The 26,490-nt window shown below is 36.5% G+C and overlaps 1 protein-coding gene across 13 annotated transcripts in view; it reads right to left on the bottom strand.

Annotated features, from left to right (window-relative positions):
- Positions 1-16,837: 16,837 nt before the first annotated feature.
- Positions 16,838-26,490, bottom strand: part of PPP1R12A (protein phosphatase 1 regulatory subunit 12A) — a 162,845-nt gene continuing 153,192 nt past the window's right edge. For 4 of the 13 annotated variants that reach the window (XM_019630451.1, XM_019630442.1, XM_019630441.1 and 1 more), the window contains 3 exons: positions 24,743-24,790; positions 21,572-21,622; positions 20,560-20,731 (listed from right to left, as the gene is read on the bottom strand). In XM_019630451.1, the coding sequence (XP_019485996.1) occupies positions 20,597-20,731; positions 21,572-21,622; positions 24,743-24,790 (234 nt within the window). In that variant the 3' untranslated portion in view covers positions 20,560-20,596. Of the gene's footprint in view, positions 19,066-20,558; positions 20,732-21,571; positions 21,623-22,365; positions 22,397-24,742; positions 24,791-26,490 lie in introns of those variants that run through there. The other 9 variants (XM_019630449.1, XM_019630444.1, XM_019630454.1 and 6 more) reach the window with 6 other exon arrangements.

The raw sequence follows: 26,490 nt of genomic DNA, 5'->3' as shown, positions 1-26,490 counted from the left end.
AGTAAGAATGTGAGGACCTATAGGAGAAAGACCAGTGGTTATTGTGCTGAGCGAAACAGCTCTTCCGTCCTATAGGAGAGAAATGAGGAGTGTGGGCTACAGGTAAACTGCATGCCTTCAGGGAGAAGATAGGATGTGAGCAGAACAGCAGGACACAGAATGGTGGTTGGGATGTGGCTAGGTAGACAGACAGGGGATGAACCTTCCAAAGGGATGGGGCTGCTTAGAGTGTTAAAATGGGAGAGGGGGAAGTGATGCGGTTTGGTAGCCAGCTTACAAAAGGAGGCCCTTGAAAACAAGCCTGAGGAATCTGGGCTAACCTTTTGCTTTTCTTATAAAGGTTTTTTATTGGCAGAATTCTAAACTTCATGTATGAGCACCAAAATTTGAATTTTGTACAATTTTCACATGTCACGAAGTATTAACTCTTCTTTTGGTTTTTTTATTCAACTCTTTGACATGTAAAAGTCCCCCTTCCCTCTCACTCCAAGCGTACACACACAGGCAGTGGGTGCGATATGAAGAGCAACAGGAGTTGCCAAGCCCTGATCTCCCACACAGCGCATAAATCACACCTCCTAAAATCCAGGGGTACCACTCCTGTGGTAAAACCTGTTCAGAGACTCCCCTTTCTTGCTAGAGTAAATACTGGCTTACCATCCCAGCATTCAAAACCTCTTAGCTTGACCCTTACCCATTCGTTCAATGTGACTTTCCCCTGTCCCCTTCACACACCCTTTGTCTTATTCAGTTAAATGTACCCACTGCCCCTCATACACACCTCATCCTTCCCCACTCTTGTGTCTTTGCTTACACAGCTCTCTCCTCCTGAAATTCCTCCTCACAATCTCTGCACATCCAAACACTGTCTGTTCTTTAAAGACAAACTCAAAGGACATCTCTTCCAGGAAGCCTTCCTTGATCTCTCCAGGGGGAGCTGATATCTCCTGCCTCTCAATATCTGGGCCTCTTTATCTCTGTATCACATATGGCATGGGTCATTATTTATCTAAAATTGTGGATATAAATCTCTCTGACTCAGTACACTGCACATGACATGATACCTTGAAATTGCAAAAATGGGGTCCCATGAGTAATGCCAAAGATGGGAGTCTCAGGGAGTGATGGTTTTGCTGAGGAAAACTCTTCCTCAACCTTCTCCCCACTCCATCCCTTCCCCCAACTGCCTCATGTAGGCCCCCACACATTTCAGAAGTGGGGAGGGCTGGTATCAAGACGTGGAAGATATTTCTTTAAACTCCAAGAAAACCTTGAAGGTGAAGTGGAGAAGGTGAAGCAGAGGTCAGCCTGTGTCTGGAAATTTCCTCTGCTCGTGTTTCTTCTCCCCACAGTCCTGGGGGCTGGAAGTCCTGGATCAGGGTGTCAGCAGAGCTGGTGAGACCTGTCTGCTCCCTTCTTGCTGTGTCCTCACGTGGTCTTCCCTCCGTGTGTGCATCCCTGGTGTCCCGAATTTGGACTTCTCTTGAGGATGGCTGGGAGATAGTGAAAGTAAAATATCAAGGAATGAGTAATTCAATAACAAATACTTATTAAGCACCTACTATGTGCCAGGTACTAGAATGTACCAATAGAGCAGCGAGTAAAACAGAGTGCCTGCCCTCATGGAGTTTACAGTCTAGGAGGGTAACAGTAGGTGATAAAAGTATGCAGGATAAACCAGGCAGGAAGAGCCAAGAGAAAGTAACACCTGTGATATGCTATTCAAAAGTGAGGGGAAAGGACGTTAGCAGTGATTAAATGTGAACAAAGGCAAGACAAGAGTTTTGGACCTTTGCTTTGCTTTACTTCCCTACCTTCCAGTTTTTCTCCACTAATTGAGAAGTTACTCTGAAGTTAAGCCTTTTAAGGAACTGAGTATTGACTGAAGCCTGCTATGTTCTGGGTTATTACAAATCTTGACTTATTTTACAAGGAACTTTATATCGATGTAAAAAACATCCATACCTGTAAAGAATCTTTATGAGTCTCTTTGATCCAAAACTGATGACAATTGCTGGGAAGCGAGATCTGAAATGCTCCCCACAATAGCAGTTTGCAGCTTCTTTTCTGCATTTGGAATTAAGGAGGGAACTAAGGAAGAGGACATGGAGGTGGGAGAAAGCAAGGCAGAGGCTGGATTATATGATAGTTAATTAGATTAAGTGCTCTCTTGAGGGTGACTTCCTAAAAGAGGCGTTTCAAAGGTGTGTTAACCTACATGTACAGAAACAATGGACAGGGCTTGCTGAAGGCAAAGATAAGTCTTTCTCAAAAAGGTACATATACCTGAGACATGACTACCTACCATGACCTGCCCAGTCAGGAATGTGTGATCAGATCATCCTGTGAGGTTACTTTCTGCAGAACCCTTGTTTTGTCCACATTTATAATAATCTAAATTATTTAAAACAGGAATTTTCTTAATCTCTGTTGCTTTACATGGGTACCTTACATAAACCAGCCATAAATTGTGTAATCAATAATTTGTGATAATAGGGATGTGGAGTGTGGGAATGGAGTCAATGGAATTGTAATAGATAAGTATGATATTGGGGTTGGGAGGAGGGGGGTTGTCACTTTGTGAGGGGTGAAAAGGATAACTATTGCATTGTTCTGTACACCTGAAACTAATAATAAAAAATAATAAAAATAAATAATTTGTGATAATAATCGAAAGAGAACCAGTACTTTGCACATAGTAGGCATTCATTCAGGAAATATCTGTTAAATGAATGTTTTCTAATTATTTAATAAGTTAGAGCAGAACCTGGTGTTTTTCTGATGTTTTTACATACTTGAATTCTATTACACTGTACTTTCCTGAGTGGGAGAGAAAATGGGGTGGGCTGGGGGAAGCGTCTTACTGTGAGCTGAAAGGAAATTTCTCCTAATCTCCAGTATGTCATTTCTGTGCCAGAGGCCACCATCTAGGAATTCCATGGGCATGTGGGAGTCACCATTATGTGTGTCCCTGGGGGCGAAATTTTTGAGATCTACTGCCTATTACAAATTAGTTGTTTTCCTTTTTCCTTTCCTTTTCTGGTTTGCAACCAAAGGCATTATTTTTATGTAACATTAAGTTGGAATTTTAAATAAAATACTCAAGGTTCTCTATGACAGATTTAGTTATTTTTCTACTACATACGGTAATCCAACAGGTTTATAACTCAAGCATTGGGCAATGAGTTGACACCAATTACCTTTGTATAATGGTAGTTTCCTTTCTTTACACTTCTCCACCCTTGCAAAACCGTTCTGCTCCTATCCAACAACTGACCCATCGATGACTCATGTTCTTCACACAAACACACCTTTCATTTATACACTTTCTACTATCTGAGCTGTCTCTCACTCCATGCAAACTCTGTCCAGAAAAAAACATGTTTAATTTTTAAAATAAATGCCACATTACAGGAAATCTTATACACTTTCTACTATCTGGGATGCCTTTCATTCCATGCAAATTCTATCCATTAAAAACAAAGTTTAGTTTAAAAAATATCACATTATAGAAAATTTGGAAAATAGAGGAAAAATATTACCTATAAAGTGACTCTAGTATAAAATGCTGCATTTTGGTCAATTTTTTTCTAGCCTTTTGAAAAACTAGTTTTTAAATTGTTAAAGTAATACAGAGATTTTACTTTCAGCTGTGGAAAAGTAGCTTATATTGGGCTAAACCTCCCACAAATATCAATATGAGCTCTGGACAAAATATAAAAAAATAACTTGTGACCAAAAGTGATGGTGCTGTCCAACACAAAGCAGCCTAAATGCATGCAACTGGGATCCAAGAGGGGAAGAGAGAAATAATGTAATGGGAAGAAAAAACGTTTGCAAAAAATAGAGCTGAAACTTTCTCAAATTTGGTGAAAATATCAACATATAGTTTCAAAAATTTCAGTGAACTCCTAGCAGCAAAAATACAAAGAAAACCATACCCATGTACTGCCAAACTCCTGAAAACCAAAAATAAAGAGAATGTTTTTAAACAACCAAAGGAAAAAATATGTATTATATGTATAGGGAGAAATAAACAAATTATGGCCTGTATTCTCATCAGAAAAAGTGGAGACAAGAAGACAGTGATACGACAATTATAAATGGCTGAAGGAAAGAAAAAAATAACTAAGAATTCTATATCCAGAGATAATAACCTCCAAAAATGAAAGGTAAATTAGGTCACAAAGGTAGATGAACACTGAGAGAATTCATTGTCAGCAGGCCTCCACTACAAAGAATACAAAAAAAAGTTCAAGTTGAAAGTAAATGGTATATGATAAATTTGAATCTACAGGAAGAAATAAAGAGCCCCTGAAAAGGTAAATAAAAAAAGACTACATTAGTTTCCAATTGCTGCTGTAGCAAATTACCACAAAGTTAGTGGCTTAAAACAAGACAAATTTATTAAGATAATAACACTGGAGGTCAACAGTATGAAATGGGTTTCACTGGACTAAAATTAAGGTGCCAGGAGGGCTATGTTCCTTCTGGAGGCTTTATGGTAGAATTGTTTCCTTGGTTTTTTCAGCTTGTGGAGGTCACATGCATTCCTAAGCTTGTGGCCCCATTTCTCCACCTGTAAAGCCAGCGATGTCAAGTTGCATCCTTCTCTTGCTACCATTTTTATTGATTCTCTTCTGCTTCCTTTTCCCCATTTTAGAGATCCTTGTAATTACATTGGGCCCAGTTGGAAAATCCAAGGTAATATCCTCATCTTAAAGTCAATTCATTAGCATTTTCTATTCCATCTGCTACCATCATTTCCCTTTGCCATGCCACCTAACATATTCACACGTTCTGAGGATTAGGAATAGACATCTTTTGGGAGTCATCATTCTGCCCTACCACACCGACCTTTTTTTCCTCTTAATTTATTTAAAGGACTACTGATTATTATTGTAAAAATTGTAACAGTCTTGTGGTATTAAATAAGTAGATATAAAATGTATGATAGCAATAGTGCAAGCAGTGAAGGGTGGTAAACGGGATAAACTGTTGCAAGGTTCTTCCATTTATATGAAGTGCTATAACATTAGCTAGCAGTGGACTGTGGTAAATAAAGGATGCACACTGCAATCCCAACATCAGTTTCTCAACGGGCGTTCCATGGAGCCTAGGTTTCTGCGAGATGGTGCTAGAAGTATTGTTAGAGATCATGATTTCATGAGGTGCCTGAAATAAACAAAGGCCAAGACATATTATTGTCTTCATATCTGGAAACAAAAGATCTGTCTCAAAGGAACTGTGTTCGCCTCTAACCTGATGATGCCCTATCAGGGGCTGGCGGCAGCCTCTCGTTAAACACAGGAAAAAAAAAAAATCCAGATGCTGCTGTTGTCACAATACACCGTTTTCTTTACAGTGAGGTGCTTGTGTCAAAAATGCTTAGAGAATTTAGACATTTGGAATGATGTTATAAAATTGGTTAATTTTATTAAACAAAGACTAGTTTACCCAGGAATGGTTTTTGAAGCTGTGTGCAAACCTGGACAAAGAGTGCATATATTTTATGCTGCATGCAGAAACCCAGGGGTTTATCAGAGGGAGAGCTCTCAAGAGGGTGCAGAGCTTAGGAGACTGGCAGAAGTGCTTTCAAGAAAAATAGAGGGCTAGAGTTTGCAGAGATTTGAAATGAAGAAGGGTTACAGAAATGGGCCTACTAAATAGACAATTTTTTTAAAATCACATGAACCAGTTGAACAAATCTCTGCAAAACCCCATAGAAAAAGAAAAGGTTTTGTTATCCAGTGACAAGATTCTTGGATTTTAAGGGAAATTGAATCTTTGGAAAAATCATGTTGCAAAAGTAAATTTTGAAATGTTTCCACTGCTGCTTGAGTTTGAAAGGGAGGAGGGATATCACCAAGTGTCCAATTTTATTGAAACCTCCTGGAAGAACTACAGAACAAAACTAAACAGTATATTCTCCCTCCCTTCCAACACAGTATGACTTGGGGAGGGTCCCTTTCTCTAACTCTTCCGCTAAGCTTGAGAATTTGTGAGCTGCCGTCTGTACACTCAGATGAGATTTACTGATATGCCCCTAGACAAGTTCTAGATTTCTGTAAAAAAAATAAAAGAATATGCTATAATTCATAGGAAGATCATTAATATCTCGCTGCAGTTTTCAACTCCTTACAGGTGTGAACAAGCCTATTTAGTTCAGGTGAAAATTTTACTTTTACATGTGTTATAAACCCTCAATATATTTACATTTTTTTATTTAGACAATTATTTTAAGGGCTATTAAATATAAGAAAAATGTCCTTTATATTTATTTGCATTTTAAGCACTTCCTCGAATCTGTATTTCTTTGCGGAGCTCCAAATTACTGATATCCTATTCCTTCTACCTCAAAAACTTAAAGATTTTTTTTTGTAGTGTAGACCTACTATTAAATTTTCCCAGTTTTTGCCTGAAAAAGCATTTGTCCCTCGTTTTTCAAAGACAGTTTTGCTGTGCATAGAAATCAGAGCCATCAGTTCTTTTTTTTTTAGCATTTTATTTTATTTTATTTATTTTTTAAGATTTTATTGGGGAATTTGGGGAGGGGAGCAACGCTGGGGAATCAGGAAAGGGGAACAGACAAGTTGCCGTCCTTTTGTTCTTCAGTCTAGTTGTGGAGGACGTCGCTTCACTGGCCCATGTTGGTATTATCATTGCACTCTTCCTGGCTGAGGCAGATCGGTCGCCGGCCATTGGACGGCCGCTCACGGAGGCTCTTGGCAGCTCATGAAAGCTCACACCTGCTGCCGGCCAGCCCCACTGCAGCCTACGCCATCGCCGGGGACTCACGGCAGCCCAGCTCCAGGTTGAGCTGTTGTTCACCATCTTAGCTGTAGAGGGCGCAGCGTCACTGGACCTCATGTGGGATCCGAACTGGGGCCCTGCTGCTCAGAGCTGGCATCCCACGCCAACTCTTAACCAACGTGCCACTTGGCTGGCCCTTCTTTTAGCATTTTAAAGATTTCACTCCACTGTTGTTTGGCTTGCAAAGTTTCATCTTTGTTCTGGATATAATGTATCATTTTCCCCCTTTGATTGCCTACAAGATTTTCTCTTTATCTTTGGGTTTTGGCAGTTTGAATATAATGTAGTTTATTATTATTTTTTAAATACTCCTTGGCACTCTCCGAGCTTTTTGTAACTGTGGTTTCATGTGTTGATCATTTCTGGAAAATTCTTGACCACTATCTCTTCAAACATTTCTTCTGTCTCATTGTAACTCTCTTCTCCTTCTGAGATTTGAATTACATATGTGTCAGGCCATATGATATTGTCCCACAGTTATTGTGGTTTTTTTTGTTTTGTTTTGTTTTTTCTTTTCTTTTAGCTTTAGTTTGGATAATCTCTATTTACTTATCTTCAGCTTCATTCTTTCTTTTCTTGGCTATGTCAAATCTCATGTGTCTTTAGAAGACAGTCTTTATATCTGTTACCATGTTTTTTTATTCTACCATTTTCTTTGTACTCTTATAGCTTCTATATCTGCTGAATTTCCTTTTCTGTTCATGTTCCCCACATTTCTACTGTAGGTTAATGTTACTCATAATGATTTTATATTATTATTATTATTATTATTATTACAAATGCAGGTTTTCTTGGTCATTGTTTTAAAAAAGGAGATATACTCTCATAATGATTTTAGAGTTCCTATTGGATAGCTCCAGTATCTATGCCATCTCTAAATCTGGTCCTGTTGATTGTTTTGTCTCTCGACAATGGGTTTGAAAAAATTGTTTTTTTCTCTTATACTTATTGCTTACTTGCTATATATATATTGTATAGAACAGTAGAGACTAAGGTAAACAGTAGTTATTACTGGAATCGCCATTCTTCTGCTAGGCCTGTAGAGTGTTATATAGTTATTATATAATATAGTTAGGAAGTGAGCTGGGTGTGTCTTGTGTTGTTGCTATTTACCTTCTATATACCATTGGTTTTAAATTTCATTGGACTTGTAGTTTGGGTAGGAATTTGTTTATCAGTCTTTTTCTCAATGTACTGCTTCTCTATTAGTTTGTGCTTCAGAGAGGGTCTCTCCATGATGTTGCCCCTTCCTCAACCACACGCTTCTATTGCTTGTTACTTGGTACTCGTTAATTGGAGGTTGCTGATGTGTGGGGTTGGCAGAGAGGGGCCGGAAGAGATTTCTATGGTCCTGCTTCAGCTTCAGACTTAGTCAGATCCTGTATCTCTGGTCTCAGGGAAGAGGTTTTGTCAGCGATCCTGAACCTAACCCACAGGTATACCTCTAATGGGCTGGGACTCACTTGCAACTTGACGAGCACTGAATAATAAACTCATTTTATAGTATAACCTTATCTTCCCCCAAACAAAAATCTCTTGTTGGGTGCCTTCTGTAGAGATCCATTAAAGGTGATGCTCTAGTCCTTTGAGGTGAATCCACTCCATTTCAGATTAATTCTTCTGATCAAGAACCTCCCCAGTCCAGTTTCAAGAATAAAATCTTGGGCCGGCCGAGTGGTGCGATGGTTAAGAACTGGTTTGGGATGCCAGAGGGCCCCGGTTCGGATCCCACATATGAGGGCCAGTGACACTGCCCTCCACAGCTAAGATGCTGAACAACAGCTCAACCTGGAGCTGGGCTGCTGTGAGTCGCCGGCGACGGTGTAGGCTGCAGCCCCTGTGCCAGTGGGTTGCCATGGGCTACCATATGTAGCCAGCAGCCAGTGTGAGTGGCCAGCAGCCGCAGTGAGCGGCCGTCCAGAAGCTGGCGACTGATCTGCCTCGCCTGGGAAGAGTGCAATGATGGTGCCAACTTGGGCCAGTGAAGCAACATTCTCCACAACTAGACTGAAGAACAAAAGGACAGCAACTTGTCTGTTCCCCTTCCCCCAATTCCCCAGCACTGTTCCCATCCCCTCAATGCCCCAATAAAAATCTTAAAAAAAAAAAAAAGAGTAAAATCTTCCAGGTGGAGTAGAAAACAGCAGTATATTCCTGACATAGCTAGAGATTTCTCACACCCCACTGATAATTCTTTTCAGTCTCCATTAGTATAGTCTTCGAGGAAACACACACACACACACACACACAAATTTAGTTCAGTTTCAGCCCAGATGATCTAGATTTGAAACCTAGGCCAGTGGTTCTCAAATCACATCTTGCATCATGCCACGGAGGGCTTGTTGAAAAAGACTGCTGAGCCCCATTTTCAGTTTCTGATTCAGTAGATCTGGGTTGGTGCCCAATAATTTGCATTTTTAACAGATCCCCAGGTGATGTTGATATTGTTGGTCCCTGGATGACAATTTGAAAATCTGTATGCATGAACTGGTTAAGGGCGTTTAGCTGTAGTAAGGAGCAGCCCTGGTATATCTAGCCACTTAAGCTATGCAACAAAAATGGATGCATATTTTATTTTCTTAAAACAAAATTTTTGGATGTGTATTTTAGACGTAGTAGAGGCCCTACAGTATGTTGTGCAGTGTTTATCATGCACCACATGGAAAGCAGGCAGTTTGGGCCTCAAAGTCAAAGCCGTTGTGTTAGCTTTTCTGATGTAAGCTTGCAAGGCACCTGGATTTTAGGACACTTGCCTTCCCACACCTGGAGTTTTAGGCTTTTTCTCTCTGAAGCAAGCAGAGAAAAGGCAATGTAGAAGACTGGCTTCCTCTTTCTTTTCTTTTTTTCTGATGAAATGTATGGGACTATTGTTGCTTGTCTCATATGTAAAAAAAAAATCCTTCTGTTTTGATTTCCTGGTAAACTGGATTGGATTTGTGTGCATGTGTCCAGCCAGGGTGTATGTGGTATGATTGGACACATGATTTATTATTATTAACTATCACTGGTGTTACTCAAGGTTGGATGTCAGTATGATCTCGATTTTAACTATTAACATAGCATACTATACCTACATTTTAGATTCTCTGAAGGGATTTTACTTACGAATTCTCTATTTCTATTCAGTAGATGAACAACTGATATTGTAATGCAGTATGTCTCAAAATATGGTCCCTGGACAAGCAGTATCAGCATCATCTGGGACCTTCTTAGAAATGCAAATTCAATGATCCTACCCCAGACCCTAAATACTGAACTAGAACTAAGAGTGGAGCCCAAACTATGTCTGAACAAGCTCTCTAGGTGATTCAAGTTTGAGAACCATGGCTGTAGAGGAATGATTCAGCTAACCACTCCTGGGATATCCCTAGGTCGAGAAAAATGGTGTATGAGGTATGATCAAACAATATGGTGAATGTTTAAATAAAAAAGAATTTATTACAGTAAAAGACACATTGCCATTAATCCCCCTCAGAATACTCCCCCCTTGCTTCAAACACTTACCTCATCATTCTTGCCACTTTCTGAAGCAGTTTTGGAAGTCCTCTTCTGTCAGTGTCTTTAGTTGCTCTATCATGGCTGCCTCGATGTCCTGAATGATTTTGACTTTGGGGAAGAGCCAGAAGTCGCATGGTGCCAGATCTGGTGAATAAGATGGATAAGGAAGGACATACCATGATGTTTTTGTCAGAAATTGCCTTATACCAGAAGTGATGTGTGACATGGAATGTTGTCATAATGGAGGGTGACTTATGGCACACTTTAAAACACACCTTCTCTCAACTGTAGCTCATATCCGACTGCACCGAACAAGCTGAAACTTGTCACATGCTGTTACTAAGGTTCGATGCACCACTTCCCGGGTTGAAGATCCCTACCTTTCCATTGGATGGCACTCGGCAGCAGCATTCACCGTATTTTGTGATCACAACGGAAAGGCTCTGTGTCACACATTGCTTCTAGTATGGCGATTTCTGTTAAATAAAAACATTAATGGCGTGTCCTCATCCACCTTATTCACTGGATCTGGCACCGTGTGACTTCTGGCTCTTTCCCAAGGACAAAATGACCATGAAAGATAAACGTTTTGAATCGATTCAGGACACTGAGGCAGCCACGACAGTGTAACTAAAGACGCTCATGAAAGAGGACTTCCAGAACTGCTTCAGAAAGTGGCAAGAATGATGGGATGTGTGTTTGAAATGAAAGGGAGTGTTTTGAGGGGGATTAATGGCAATGTGTCTTTTAATAAATTTTTTAAATTTAAACATTCACCATACTTCTTGGTTACACCTCACATACTACACACTTGGGATATAGTAGTACTCTGATCCCTCTTGGAACTACATTATAACACTTATGAAAGCATACCTTATACATTAGATTTCGCTTTTGAAAGCAGAAATACGAAATCAGCCCCTGAACAGAAACACTACCAAAAAAAGTAGAGACAAATTGAACAACGTATATTAACTGTACAGGCCAACGGTAAAATCAATGAGAAAAAAAAATCTCTCCTGAGAATTGATGTAAAATGTTTATTTGGCCCAATGAACTGATGCTCTTCTTTTATAGAGTAAGGATGCTTGTAGTAATCCATTTGTCCATTTCTAACTTGGTTGTCAGGAGTCTTCACAAATGTTTTACATTGAGTTCAATGTTCCCCTTACAAAACTTAGCCTAGGTTTTCTAGTACAATCATTCTCTCCAATTTATAATCCAATTCTTATCTCCTAAATAATTTTAGCTTATAGATTAAAAAAAGTAAGGTTCTTTTCATTTTTTTCCATCCAGTTGTGGGAGGGCACAGCCCATCATCCCATGCGGAAGTCGAACTGGCAACCTTGTTAAAAGCACGTGCTCTACGGCCGAATGGCGCGTTCGTTAAGAACTGGCTTGGGACGCCAGAGGGCCCCAGTTTGGATCCCACATATGAGGGCGAATGACACTGCCCTCCACAGCTAAGATGCTGAACAACAGCTCAACCTGGAGCTGGGCTGCTGTGAGTCGCTGGCGACGGCATAGGCTGCAGCCCCTGCTGCAGTGGTTTGCCATGGGCTACCGTACGTAGCCAGCAGCCAGCGTGAGCATCCAGCAGCCACAGTGAGCAGCCGTCTAGAAGCTGGCAACTGATCTACCTCGTCCGGGAAGAGCGCAATGATGGTGCCAACTTGGGCCAATGAATCAACGTTCTCCACAACTAGACTGAAGAACAAAATGACAGCAACTTGTCTGTTCCCCTTCCCCCAATTCCCCAGCACTGTTCCCATCCCCCCATTCCCCAATAAAAAAAAAAAAAGCACATGCTCTAAGCAACTGAGCCATCTGGCCACCCCCGAAGAACGCCACCCCCTTCAAGAAAGTAAGGTTCTTGAAGGAGCAAGTCTCACTCCCCCCCCAAGTCTAGTGCACAGTATGTGGTAATCTGTAAGCCCAGCCCCTCATTAGCTCTGTTACCCCTCTCACCTTCTCTGCTACTACTCTTCTGTTTGTTCTCTTAGCTGTAACATTAGCCTGTTTATCAAACTGTTGAGAACATCTGTACTTCAAGGCCTTGGCTTTTGTTGCTCCCTCTGCCTGGGAGTGCTCTTCTCACAGAAATCTGCAGTTTTTGCCCTTCCCCTTCTTCGTTTTGGCTCAAATGTTACTTTTTCAGTGAGGCCTTCTCTGACTAGATCTCCCCTCATTTCTGAAATCTCTTATTCTGCTTTATGCTTTCCATAGTACCTATTATCTTCTAACACAGTGTCACTGATTATTTTCAATCTTTCCACTATTTGAATGTAAATTCCCCAAGGCAGTGATTTTATTTTTGTTTTGCTTCTGGGTGTATCCCCACCACATAGGCAAGTGTCCTGCATGTAAGTGTAAACAAGCACTTACTCAATGACTAGACAAAGTCTGCAGGAGTCAGGATGTTTATATTTAATAGCTTAAACAATTTTCTTAAAAATCTAGATGCCAGTCAAGATTTGCTCCTCCACAAAACGTACATCTCACGATTTAATTGTTCGGGTTTACTCTTTCCTTCTAAAAACATTCAGTAAACACCTACTCTGTGCCAAACGCTGTGCTAACTGCTGAGAACAAAGATGAAAAAGACCCTTACCTTTCAACGAGCTCATAGTAAAATAAAATAAACGGCTTAAAAATTAGCTTCCTTCCCCCTGTTTTCCTACTACTGGTCACAGTACAACAAAAACTACATAAATACAAGTGCAGTCTAGTAATGGAGTAAGAATGAAATGGACAGGGCTCTAGCTTCAGACAAGAGTGGATGAGATTATAAAATTTATGTGGAAAGTCATTCTGTAACAAGGTTAGTCTGATCTGAAGGCTGATAAAAATCCCAGAGGACCTCAGGATATTTTATGAGGAGCATTATGTAAACTTTAAAAGCATCCACAATTAAGGATAATCCTGGCATTCTAACAACTATACATTTTAATGAAAACAAGAAATATTGAACAGCAATAAACAGTAAGCATTACAACATTTTCTATGGCAAATCGTTTTGTATGCTACCCCCAACGCCCTGCCACTTCCCCCTCGCTCCCCCTCTTTGGTAACAGCAACTGGGGTCCATAAATGGATTAGGTTCATATGAGTCAGTATCCCTGGAACCCATTAGATGTGACATGGTTACAGAGCTGTACTTTTTCCTTCTATCCAATGGTTGAAGAAAGTCATCTGAAATCTACTTCCTATGTCTTTTGCCCTTACTGATGGATTAAAAAAAAAATTGGTGTTTATGGTAATTATGTAAATTATTCCAAAATTTTGCTTTAATATTCTAAGAACACCATTAAATTTTTTAATGCTACAAGTCTTTGAAATTACATTATAAGCATTTATCAAATGATCCTAGAAAAAATTAATTCCAAATTAGTACTTGAAAGTCACAAATTACTAATTTCTTCAAAGCAATAATATAATAATTGCATTTGTTGAGCATCTATCCACTAAACTCCAAGAACTACTGAAAGCACTTTATACAGCTGACATTTACCAGAAGAAACTGAGCCCGAATGGTTAAGTAATTTGAACAAGCAATGTCTTACACAATTATGAAGTGGTGATACCGAGATTTACACCTAAATCTGAATCCAAAGCTCTTTCCACCATGTCAAGTGTTTAAAAATCAGCAACTCACACATTTTGCAGTTCCTCTATGGGTCCCACATAATTTTGATTCAAATTGTTTGCTTCAATGCTCTTAAAACTTGTAAAAACAATAGACACATCCAGAATTATAAAACATTGGAGAGCACTAATGTACTGCTTATACTTCCGAGTTACCTCATTTTTGTGTGGAGCTTCTGTCCTGTACTTTAAAAAAAATTTTTCTTTGGGCCAGAACATCTTCATGCACATAAATTAGCATACTAGAGCACGTTTAACACATCATAAAAGTGCAGATAAGGTGCCTCTGCTCATCCATGCTCTGGTCCTAAGATATACAGTAACAAGTGAGGGAGTCATACTCTCTTATACAGATTTTGAATGCTTTATTTTGGGGTGGGGTCATATCTGTACAAATGTAAATACAAATTTTACGTTTTATATATTGGTATTCCACGTTTTCACTGGGAGAAAACTTAATAAAACCACAGCGCTATCAATGTTGCCATTTTTACTTGGGAATAAAAAAGGTTCTTGGGAGTGAAGCTCTGATTAACTAACAAATGTTTCTGAAGAATGCAAAAGTTCTTTTGCATGTAACTACATGAAAATCTTTCATAAATTTATGATGGTCTATTGGGCAGTTAGGATTTGCACCAGGGAATCAACTGGCTGCTTGGGCATTAAAACACTCATCTTTAAATCCCATTATAAGACAAGTGGTTTAGTAATAGTATGTCCAAAGGAAGAGAAGGAAAAATTTACTGGATGTGGGGATGAAGATGTGGGATCAGAGAAAAATGTGGAAGGAAAAAAATATCAAGAAACACATTTCTATGATAATCAAGTATTTTAAGCCTAAACATATAAAATAGTTGCATAGATAACATGGAATTTCACGCAAATAAACTATCAAGCTCACTCAAACAGTGGAAAAAGTCCTGGATTAAGAGTTGGCAAAAACAATCACCACCGCCACTAAATTTGGGTAAGAGCCCTGCTTTGTACGAGGCTTGGAATGTTGAATCAGTTAATAATCTATAAATCTCAGCTTTCCTCAAGTATAAAATGGGAGATAGACTTTATTTACCCAGTCTGTGATAAGGATCAAATGAGGTATCCTATTGGAATGGACTTGTATCAAAACAGACCTGTAAGAGAAAATGAGTGTGAGAAAGGGGAAAGTAAATCTCTTCTTTCTTCCATCACCTCACCTCTCCCAGATGTACAAGCACAAAGTACAGGCCCTACTAGCTGTATATTACTCAGGGCAGAATCTATTAACATTGTTCATTTCTTCAAACTTTCCCTTCTTTCTCTTCAGCCTTTTAAAATAAAACTCTAGTTAATTTTTGTGACCTAATCTTATTGGAATTTAAACAGCGAAAAGGTGGGGCATCTTTTTGCTAAAAAAGCTTAGGTCTAATAAACTTTAGAAAACTGGTAATAAAATCATAAGACAGAATTATTTATCTTATTATAGAATCATAAACTTCTAACTTCCATGTTTTTATTTTGAATTTACTTTGTAATCTGGTCATTTGATAGGTGTGGGACAGCAATATGACACTCTCTATGCCACTTACCTAAGAGAAAGAGCACTCTGTTGTTTATATAACACTTTACCAAAATGAGAACTTTTCCAAAATGGAAGTCAAGAAATTGTTTAGTTATTTAGATATATAATAAAATAAGAAAATACTTCATTCTATACCCAATCCTTTTGGACAGCAACTCAGATGTACATTACCTGTTGAAACATGCACGCTCAAGACACAGAGACCACACACATAACAGCGTACAACAGGGAACATCACAGAAAAGACTGCTTATCAGTCAGCTTTCATCTTTGCAACCAAAGGTTTTCATTAGCAAGATATGGCTAATGGATAGTTAATAACTGTTAATGGAGTCTGCTCTGTATTCTGCTTATAATGACAAAGTGAGGAACAACCTACAAGGATATTATGCCCATGGGAAATACCTGGTTCTAGTTTGGAGATAATTTGGCACTCTGGATACTTTCTTACAACAGACTCAGTGAGTGTTGACACTGGGAGTCACAATCGTTTTGGACTAGCCAGGAAAGACTAAGTGGTAACAAACCTTTAATTAAGCAAGAGAATAAAGTAGCCTAATGGGTTAATGATATCTACTTTACTTTTTATATGAATCTATCCTAGATAGTTCTATAGCTGCTTTCCATTTGGCTCTGAAGTATTTGCATGTGAAATTCTTTTTATGAATGACAACAACAGTAGTATCTATCATTCTGTGAGCATGCACCGGAAAAGTACTGGGTACCAGAAAGAATTCAATTCTCGTATTAATTTAAACACAAGTCTTCTACCAAAGTTTCCAAGTGAAAGTATATCTTATCTAGTTACAGATGTGTTATCAGATTGGGGTTGAATCTTGGACAAATCTAGATTGGAAAATGATCTAATATTTTATATTTCAATGGACTGTTATCTTTATATGTATTCACGAGTCTAAGTTTGCAGCTAAGAAAAGGCACAGGTTTAATTTAGAAACCACCAAATGTTTATGTAAATGAAATCTTGTGCTACAAAGCTACTATCTTGAAAACTCACTGTTAGCATTATTTTTTACCCACTTATTATCATAAAAAACTAGTTCTCAGATTCTGCATACAGACAGCTTTATGTAAAATATATAAACATTTGTCCAAATTGGTACACAGATTGCATAAATATGGCAATTAAGATTGCATTTACATATGTGCATGTACAATGTTGTGCAAATTATCACAATATTACAATTTCAAAAATTATTCAAATTGGAATCAAAGTAAAGCAATTAGTGAAAAAATACCCATGCAGAATTAAAATATTTCAGAACAAAATTTCAAATGTCTTCAGTAAAAGTTCACACATTTAAAATAGTTTTATTCATTTTATTTGTATATGTCAAAATACATTTTTTTATTTCCAAAATAGTGGGTTTTCCAACTAGTTTCATGCAGAAACAAGGTCTGCTCAATACTACCAATAAAATCAATATAGCACAGTAGCTGTTCAGTTTTAGATACAAAGAATAAATAACCTAAATACAAAACACTAAAATATTAGAAACATGTATTTAATCATTCTTCACAGGCATCCAAACTTCACAAATATAATCCTTAGCATGCCTAACTGTTGTGCAACCAGAACACGTTGCAGTCACTCCAACTGGTCAATTATCTGTATATTTTATGTCCACATAAGACCATGGAAATTCTCTATATTCAGACCCACCATTCATACAGTTCAAATATAACCCAAAATAAAATCCCCACAACTATCCTTGTACCTTTAAAAATCAAGAATCCTGAGCTTGGTAGTAAGAGCATAACCTTATATCTTCATAAAACCAATCAAGAGAGAGGACCTGCCATCCTGCTTACCAAAACACCTTTTCCCAACCCTAAAGTAATCTAAAATAGGCAGTAGAACACAATGACCTTTTAAAATGGAGGGGTACAAATTCACATTTAATATAGTATACAATACAATCAATAATACAATTCGCTACTATAAGCTTTACAATGTACAATTTATTCAAATGGCTGAACTGTTCAGTGGTTAAGGAGACAGTTATGTGCCAGAAAGATGTAATATTTTTTGCATGGTTCAATGAAAATATAAAAGCTATTTGTCCAAATAAAAGCCATCTTCACTATGTATACTTGGTTGTACTTTTTTTTTCTTTTCTTTTTTTTTTTAAAAGGCCACTGAAATGTATAAAATGGTCTGAACATGATGGTGGTATCAAAGTCAATGCCTCTTCACATGGCAATAACAGTGCATTTAACATGAACTCACGGGGTAGGTCTGCAAATGATTTCATAGCATCACTTTGGCTAGCACAACAGCTTTAGACAGCACTCAGATAAATATAGGTATGTGAAATGTGAAGCAATTATCTTATGCAACTTTAATTATGGTTGAATACTATCAAATGAAAACTGAAAATAAAAGTAAAAGCACTTTACAGTAGAAAACTTTTGTAAAGATAGGGCTCCACATGATGTGTTATTTTAAAGTCTTTATATCACATTGTTAGCAAATTTTGTTTTTAACACTAATATGGAGTAGCCTACTTTGCATTAACAGACATTTGAAATAAGAAAATAGTCAAGCATGCCATATGGTGGTTTAAAAATCAAAACAATACACTTATTTATATATACAGCATCACTCAGTACCTGCTAAAATGAAAGTGAAGATTATAGAATCTAACTTCTTGTACTACAATAGTAAAAAACAAACAAAAACAAAAAAAGTGACCAATGAAGGCAGAATAGGACTTAAAAGAATCTCATCTCAATTGACTTTAAAGCATTCATATAAGAAATAAATGCATATTGCACAAACAGTGAAAGCCAATGTTCCACCAAGCAATTCAGTTCCAGGTGGGAGACAACACAGCATTAGCCTAATACATGACAATGACCTCAGAAGAACAAGTGTTCTTTTCAGTAAATGAGAAAGCTGTGAAAACATAGAAGAGTCTGCCACATGAAGAGTTAGAAGGAAAAACATACAAACCCAAACTTAGATGTAAAGCAAAACAAATATTTAAATATTGAAAAACTGGAAACTGTGGCACATCAAAAAATGTTGAATAACTGTCTTCTGTGAGAGCTGAAAGTTTTTGTTGACACAAAAGTATTTATGTACAACTAAGGCTTACTGGTTAATTATCTGAGGCATATCTGGCCTTGAACACTTTCCTTATATGCTGGAGCTGTAAACAAGTTTTCTCAGTCATTAAAAAAAAAAATCTCAGCAGCTGCATTAACATGAAACAATGGTCTTGATACAAGAAAAAAAACAAAAAACCAAAAAACAAAAAAAAAAAAACAAAACAGAAAATTGAAACAGAACAAAACTCCTAGATAAGAGGGCATTTGGCAGGATATCCGAAAATGACAGTCCCCAAGGATTCTTCCCAGGCTTCCAGTGACTGTCAATTATGGTCCACTGGGTTACTATAATATGTGCAATTCCATTACTTGCTGCTTTTTTTTTGTTTGTTTTATTTGGAAAGTTTGCTTATAACTCTGATCAAGGCCCCATTTTCATCCTTTAGCCTCTGGTTGTCTGCTTTCAGATCTGGTAACATCTATGAGGGGACAAATGAAAAAGTTTTGCTTCAATAAAAAGATAAAATCTTAATCTTAATAAATGTTATATTTTCACCACAAGACACATGAACAAGCTTTGTCAGTTATATGTATTTCTAGTGGATAAAACATATATCTGAAGAAAGGAAAAAAAACCCAACCCCTGATTTGTGAAGCTAATTAGTTTAATAAATGATGGAATGAAAGGTTTATTTTCCCAAAGTTATCAATTGAAATGTACTAAATCACTTGAAATTATGACTTACAAGCACACCGTATTAGAGCAGCCAAAAAAATGAAGCCTGTTTTTGTTAGATAAAAGGGAGTTTAAAGGGAGCTCCTTTAAGAGTTCCTGACAGTACCTAAACCAAGGCTTTTGCTTTATTTATGTCAGACCTCAAACCATATTACTTACATAATTTGACAAGAAAACCAGCCCATTTGGGAAGTCTTGAGGTTAATTGACTTGTTCTAAATTTTTTAAATTCCTTAAATAATTCACCTATAGTACTATGTTTAAGTGCATAGTACAATGTCAGATCCAAAAATAGGTGCTCATTAAATGGTAACAAAGCAATTATTACTATTATCAGAATAAAATAATTTATAAGCCAAAGTAGTTAAGTCTCTATTTATGAAAATATTCAAGCAGAGGAAAAATAACCAGTATTTGGAGCAAAGAGGAAAATATACATCCTCAAAACAGAGCAAATTAATATTCTGTTTTACAGACAAACTGCAGGAGAGGGTGAAAATATTGAAAGTTATCTGGAGTTTCCATTAAGAATGATTTACATTAAATTTGCTCTGCCAGATTTGCTAGGAAATGGAGTAGCTTATATTTTGGACATTAAAATATACTTTCCAAGATATTTAGTCCTTTTCCTTAGCTTTCAAATATCGACTTACATAAAAATAAAATTTCTACTTGCAAAACTACTTCTTAAGCAAAATCTTTATGAAGAGTTTGATTTTATGTGGACCCAATCAATTTTTACCTAGGTTCAAAATGGATGGATATAAAATACAGTAATCTGAAGTTTATGTATTTAGATACTTTTGTAATACAAAACTAAGCAAATATTAAGATGGCTCTGACTAAAAATGACATTTTTTTGAAAAACAGATGCTTAATGTTCAGCTTCAACATAATTAATTATATGCAAGATACATTTTATGCTGTTTATATTCCACTTTCTTTCTAGTAAAGAATTTTAAATATAATAGCCATATTTTTAAGCCATAAAATCTCTGTAGAGCCAAAAAATGTGTACAAACTTTTTTTGCAAAAGTGCAGACATGTCTTTTATTTAAATTCCTAAATCATTCCCTAAGTTTTTTTATAGTTTATCAGTCTCAATATACAATTAGTGACACTTTCTAACATTCTGAGAAGCCATGCATAATTAAACAGTTATATGATAAGCTCCAGACAAAATGGCATTAATTTGTAAAAGTGAATTCAAGACACGCTTACTGATACAAAAACACCTGCCTGGCTCTACCAAGAAGAAATGATGGAACTATAAATTATAGGTTCACAGACTGCAGTTTCCTACAGAACCCTGAGCGCTTGGCTACCACTCTTGTCAAGGCCCTATTCTCAGTCAGCAGTCGCTCATTTAACTCTCTCAGAGTCTGAATCTGCTTTATTTGGTGCAGGTTCTGCAGAAATCAGAATATAAAGAAATAGAAAATAAAAAATAAGAAAATGGAAAAGAGCACAATAAAAATATAAAGAAGCACAGATAATGAATGTAAGAAAAAAATTAAGTCTTAAAATAATATTCTGAGATTTAACAAAACAGTGTAGTTCTAAAATTCCCTATCAAACAAAATATTACATGAGCAAACAAAATTCAAAAAATTTGTCTCCAAAGCCATTCCGTCATAACGTTCTAACAAGCAACCAAATAATTCAATATTAAAACTTTTACATTTTAAATTCAAATTCTATGGGCACAATTTCTTATGCATTAGCTCCTTAATTTATAATGTGACAGATATTTTATGCAAGACAATATGACAAGGGTTAATCAATTAACTACGATATTTTTTTTTTCCTGCAAAAAGTGTTCCTTCCAATGTTCAAAACAGTTATTTCCACAGGTAATGCAGTTTGATAAAATATAGCTCTGCCTGTCCACTATGCTAATGTCCTTTATTTTCACAGGAGAATATTTTTATATTGATCCCCTAAGAAATAAAGTATGTGAAATGTGAAGAATAAATGATAAATCCCAAATTTTATAGTCATTATTGTGTAATCTGTTCTACTTCAAAAGTGCCTCAAAATTGATTTGCATAAAATTTACATTTTAAATACTCTCCTAGCCCACCTAAAACCTGGATTTAGGAAGAAACAGAAGCACGGGTACAGATAAATCACAAGCTGCATAAACAGCTTTGAGAACGACTGTAATGGAAACACAACATCTATAACAGTACTGTAAGATTTGAGTTCATGAACGGCACTCTCTCTCGTAAGCAGCATGGGTTACTTACTTTGAGCTCTTCTTCCATTTCAGATATTCTTCTTTCTAGAGCTCTTCGTTCCTAGATCAATTTAAGGTACCAGTATTAATTACACAATTATTACAGTCTTAATTTTTCTTCTAAATTGTGAAATAGTGACACTTTAGAATAAAAAATCAAATCAGGAGCAGTGTAGAAAAAGATGTGATGCCAGTGATGTGTAAAGAGCTTTCCAAAATTTGAGAAAAATAAATACAAAGATCATTATTTCCATTACTTTCTATAAGCTTTTTCTTTAAAGCTTTGATTTTTCTGGTGAGATGCTACATGTTTCAACTATTTTTTTTAGTTCACGTAAAACTCAAGGAGAGAGTAAACCGGTACTGAAGACTGAGGCTTGTATAGAAAGGAAAAAACAAAAAATAAAACTCACACAAAGATGCAATTATTCTAGTGACAGAAGCAGAAAAGCAAGAAGCAAACATGCCTAAAATATGGGTCCTTTAAAATTTCAGTAGGATCTAAGAGAGAAGTTCATCTCTTCTACCTGCAATGTTCACTACTAGCCATTACTTGTCCAACTGGCTTTATAGCTTTGTCTTTAGGTTGATAATGTGTAGCATTAATGCAGTGAATCTAAGGAAGAAGCGACTGCAGCATTTATTTTACTTTTAACTACCTTATTTCAAAGAGTGACAGGCAAAGGCAACACACATTATTGCAGTGTACTGTTTTATTCTCCCTTAATCATAAGCATTCTAGGGTGTTATGCAAAAAGCAAGCAGCAGTAATTAATGTGCTGTAAAACTTTGGTTAGGTCATACCGCCCAGAAGATACTGACTCCTGCCGGTCACCTTTCAGATACAAACCATTTAAATTTAGTTTAATCACACTGAAACTATTTCCAAGACATTCTTTCCCATATTAATAATTAATGTTCATATTTAGTGAAGCAGTACATTTACTGTAAATGTTAATGTCTTTAGGGTATGTGATTTAAAAAAAAATAGATGGACTCCTACTAATAGTTTTATAAGTGCCATGTTATTGTATTACCAGCATATTTGAACATTACATAGACAAAAATGTTATTTTCTATAAATAGACCTTTTCTCCTAGTTAATAATGCAGCCATGACATATTCACAAAAACCATTGCACTTCTCAAAATAGTGGGAAATACAGTGGCATATTTAATCCTCATAACTTTGTAAAATACCAGAAATAGCATTATTTTATCCAAATGACAGGTAACCAACCTCCCCATCATCCTCAATTTTATTAGGTGCCTTCAAGATTTTAAATATTGGATTTTCGGAAAAGTCATGACGCATTTTTGCAACGAAAAACATAGAAAAAATACGTCATGACTTTTCCAACAACCCAATACTTAGTGGTAAAGCAAGACAAGAGCAGTATCAAATTCTCCTGTTACCAAATTGACAATTGTAAAGTTGCAGGCAATTTTTCATGTCTAATAAAAAAAAAGTTTTGACATTAAAAATGTATGTAAAGGTACAAGCAATTTCTTATGTATGACAAATAAACTTATTAACATTAAAAAATATGGTTAAAAGGAAATGCATGTAAAGTGCTTAGCCACCCCGGTACCTGTCTGGCACATAACAGAGTGCTGACTAAATGTTAGTAGTTATCATTAATACTATGATTATCACTGTCTGTTAATTGAGAGTGGTTTAGCTACTTTGTAATTTATCTGCATTTGACAGGCAGAAAAAAGAGGTCAGATGAGAATGTCAGAATGCAAAAACATGTATCATGTGTGCCTAAGCCTAGATAAAACAAAGGATAGACATCAAAATATCAGTTACCTCTCATGATAGGATTATGGATGATTTTATTTTATTTTTTGCTAAAGTTTTTGTAATAAGCATATTGTTTTCACAAGAAAAACAAAATACTCTTTAAAAATCTGTCTCAAAATAATATTTTGATTAACTATTTTGTTATCTATGTCTTTCATCTCAACAATTAGTAATGGATAATAGAGAAATGAGTGATTTTTACTATTTCTGCAAATCTTAAGATATAATACTCAGTAACAGTTATATCGTGAAAGGAAATAGTCAATATTAAATTTTATAAAATAAGTGAGTCTGAATTTTTTGCAATTATTAGTTATACCAATAGCTTTTTAAATGGCCCAGAACAATAATTTTTAAAACCTGCTGAAATCATAATAAGGTACAATTTAGTAAACAACACAGACATTAACAGACTATTTCTAGATGCTGTATTTTTTAATCATCCCCCCCCTGGCCCCCGCCTCTCTCTCCCTCTCTCCCTCTCTCCCTCTCTCTCTCTCTGTCTGTCACAAGGGTAAAAGAGCTATTTTAAAAGTGGAATGAAAGAAAATATTTTTATATCAGCTGCTCCTGATTATTTATTCTTTCTTTGATCTAGAGATCATAGCTACCCAGGAGGTAATTTCTTTGGTCGAAACCCTGCAAATCTAGCCACTGCTCACTTGCATTACAGATACTCTTTGGGCATTTTTCCTTTAACTTTTGATCATTTAAACATTCTCAACTGCTCAGACTAAACTTGTAGAGTTATTCCTATGGTGCTGAGCAATGACATTAATAAATGGAGAGAAAAACAGGTGAATATATCACAGTAGATAAAAAAAATTGCAGAAAGATATAAAATGGCAAAAGGATTTTCTTGTAATCATATTTTGTTTAAAATATTGTACTTAAATTAAATACTTGAACTCAAAATTAAATATTATTAAATTAACTTTAAAAAGAATTTGAAAATTTGATGTCCCCACAATCTTCAAAAACTTTATTTCATGAATAGAAATGTACATATGTTTAAAATGTTTTAAGTATATCACCACAGAAAATCAAAGACAGAGATAATGGCATTTAAAAAATATCAGATTCACTATCACAACGTGTACGTTTCAGAATCTAGGCAAAATATTTTTTAATCCATTGAGAGAATAATATATGAAATCAAATCTTATTAACAAAGCAATTTTACACCCAGAGACACTCCACAGAACTCTATAAAGAAGCTAAGCTAAAAAACATTTTAATTAAATTAATGAGTATTAATTTAAACTAAAACTACCATCCGTAACAACAAAAACTAAAGGAAAAAAAACCCTACCATTGCTTACACAAAACAATAAAGGGGAACAATGATTAACTATTCAACAAGATGGAAACTTACCCTTTTCTCCATTTCCAATAGTGACCTATCAGCAAATCTTTCTTGTCTCTGCAAGAAAATAAGAAATATATAAGGGATATGAATGCAATAAAATGGGAGTGGGTGGGGGAGGACCATGGTAACTCTCTTCTAGTGTTTGAAGGAAATCACACCAGTCAGGTTGGAGTAAAGAAAAGAGAAAACAAGGTTTGTACTGAAATAATAAAAGAGTTAAAGAAATGCTTACAAATAGAATGATCACAACTCTCATGCTCTACATACGACTTTTCCTCAGGTCTTACACATAGTTTACTAGGGGTAAGGATGGGTGAATACTGCGGAACAAAACCAAAAACACCCCACCTTTCCCTCCTATGCTCAAGCTCTTTCCTCTCCTACGCCACCTGGAGGACTGGCTAATCTGAATGGTCAGATTCCAGTACCTTGATGGAAATGTGATTATGACCAGGTTGAGTGACTTTGTATCCATGTGGCCAGACTAATAAACTGGCCTTCTGGTCCTCTCTCACAGCTCTCTCTCTCTAGAGCAGCGGTTCTCAAACTGTGGGTCGTGACCCCTTTGGGGGTCGAACGACCCTTTCACAGGGGTCGCCTAAGACCATTGGAAAACAAAAAGATATTTACATTACGATTCATAACAGTAGCAAAATTACAGTTATAGAGTAGCAACAAAAATAATTTTATGGTTGGGGGTCACCACAACATGAGGAACTGTATTAAAGGGTTGCGTTGAGAACCGCTGCTCTAGAGTTTTCTTTATCAATCATCCATGGTCCAGAATGTTGGTAAGAAGGTTGTCACGTACAAGAAATCCTAGTTACATAACAGATTTTCTTCTCCTGGTGAGCTCAGGACTCTCATTTTTTCTGCTTCCTGTACGATGCAACCAACTCAAAGTTGACAAAATCCTGAGATTTGAGGGAGGAAAGGACCCTGGGGGTTTTAATCCACGTGCTGCCCCCAATACCAGAGAGCTCTGCATCTGGATAGTGAGTATGGGTTCAGTTAAAAACAAGTGTTATCTTAGTTCTTATTTATATTGACCTTGTACATATATTTCCCTTGGGATTCCTGCTTAATTTGCTGAATAACTCATTTACCAAAAAATGGTTTTTGACAATTTTAACAAGAATGATTTTTATGACTATTAACTGCCAAATATGCTTAAACGTATATATGTATGTATTTATTTCTTTACATAATTTTCTCTTCTATCAACCCTTTAGACATTCATGTTTTAGTATCATCAGGACTTGTAACCAAGTTACTTTTTAATCTCTTTTTCACAATTTCTTTTTTATGGTTATGAAATATAAAATTTAAAGATGTAATCATGGCCAGGTATCCTTACTATTTTTTTCTGTTATTTTAAATGGTTTTATGTTTTTGTGCTTACTTTTTTTGATAAAATAAAAGTTGATGTATTCCAGTTGCTTATTGGTATAAATCAAATTCAGAATTTCTAATATGGTGAGTGTTTCAGCTAATACTGATTTCTTTTTGATGTTTTTAAATTTAAGTCTATATTTTAATTGCTAGAAATGTAAAACATAAGGCTAATATACTACTTGAGGACATGTAAATGAATCCTAAAAATGCTTAAAGGACTGAAAAATTTAAAAGTTATGTTCAAAAGCACCTGAAAGAGGGCCAGCCGAGTGGCGTGATGGTTAAGAACTGGCTTGGGATGCCAGAGGGCCCCGGTTCGGATCCCACATATGAGGGCCAGTGACACTGCCCTCCACAGC

This window comes from Hipposideros armiger, unplaced genomic scaffold (genome assembly GCF_001890085.2).
Source record: "Hipposideros armiger isolate ML-2016 unplaced genomic scaffold, ASM189008v1 scaffold_913, whole genome shotgun sequence".
NCBI classification, from domain to species: Eukaryota; Metazoa; Chordata; class Mammalia; order Chiroptera; family Hipposideridae; genus Hipposideros; species Hipposideros armiger.
This window is presented reverse-complemented; position numbering and strand designations above follow the sequence as displayed.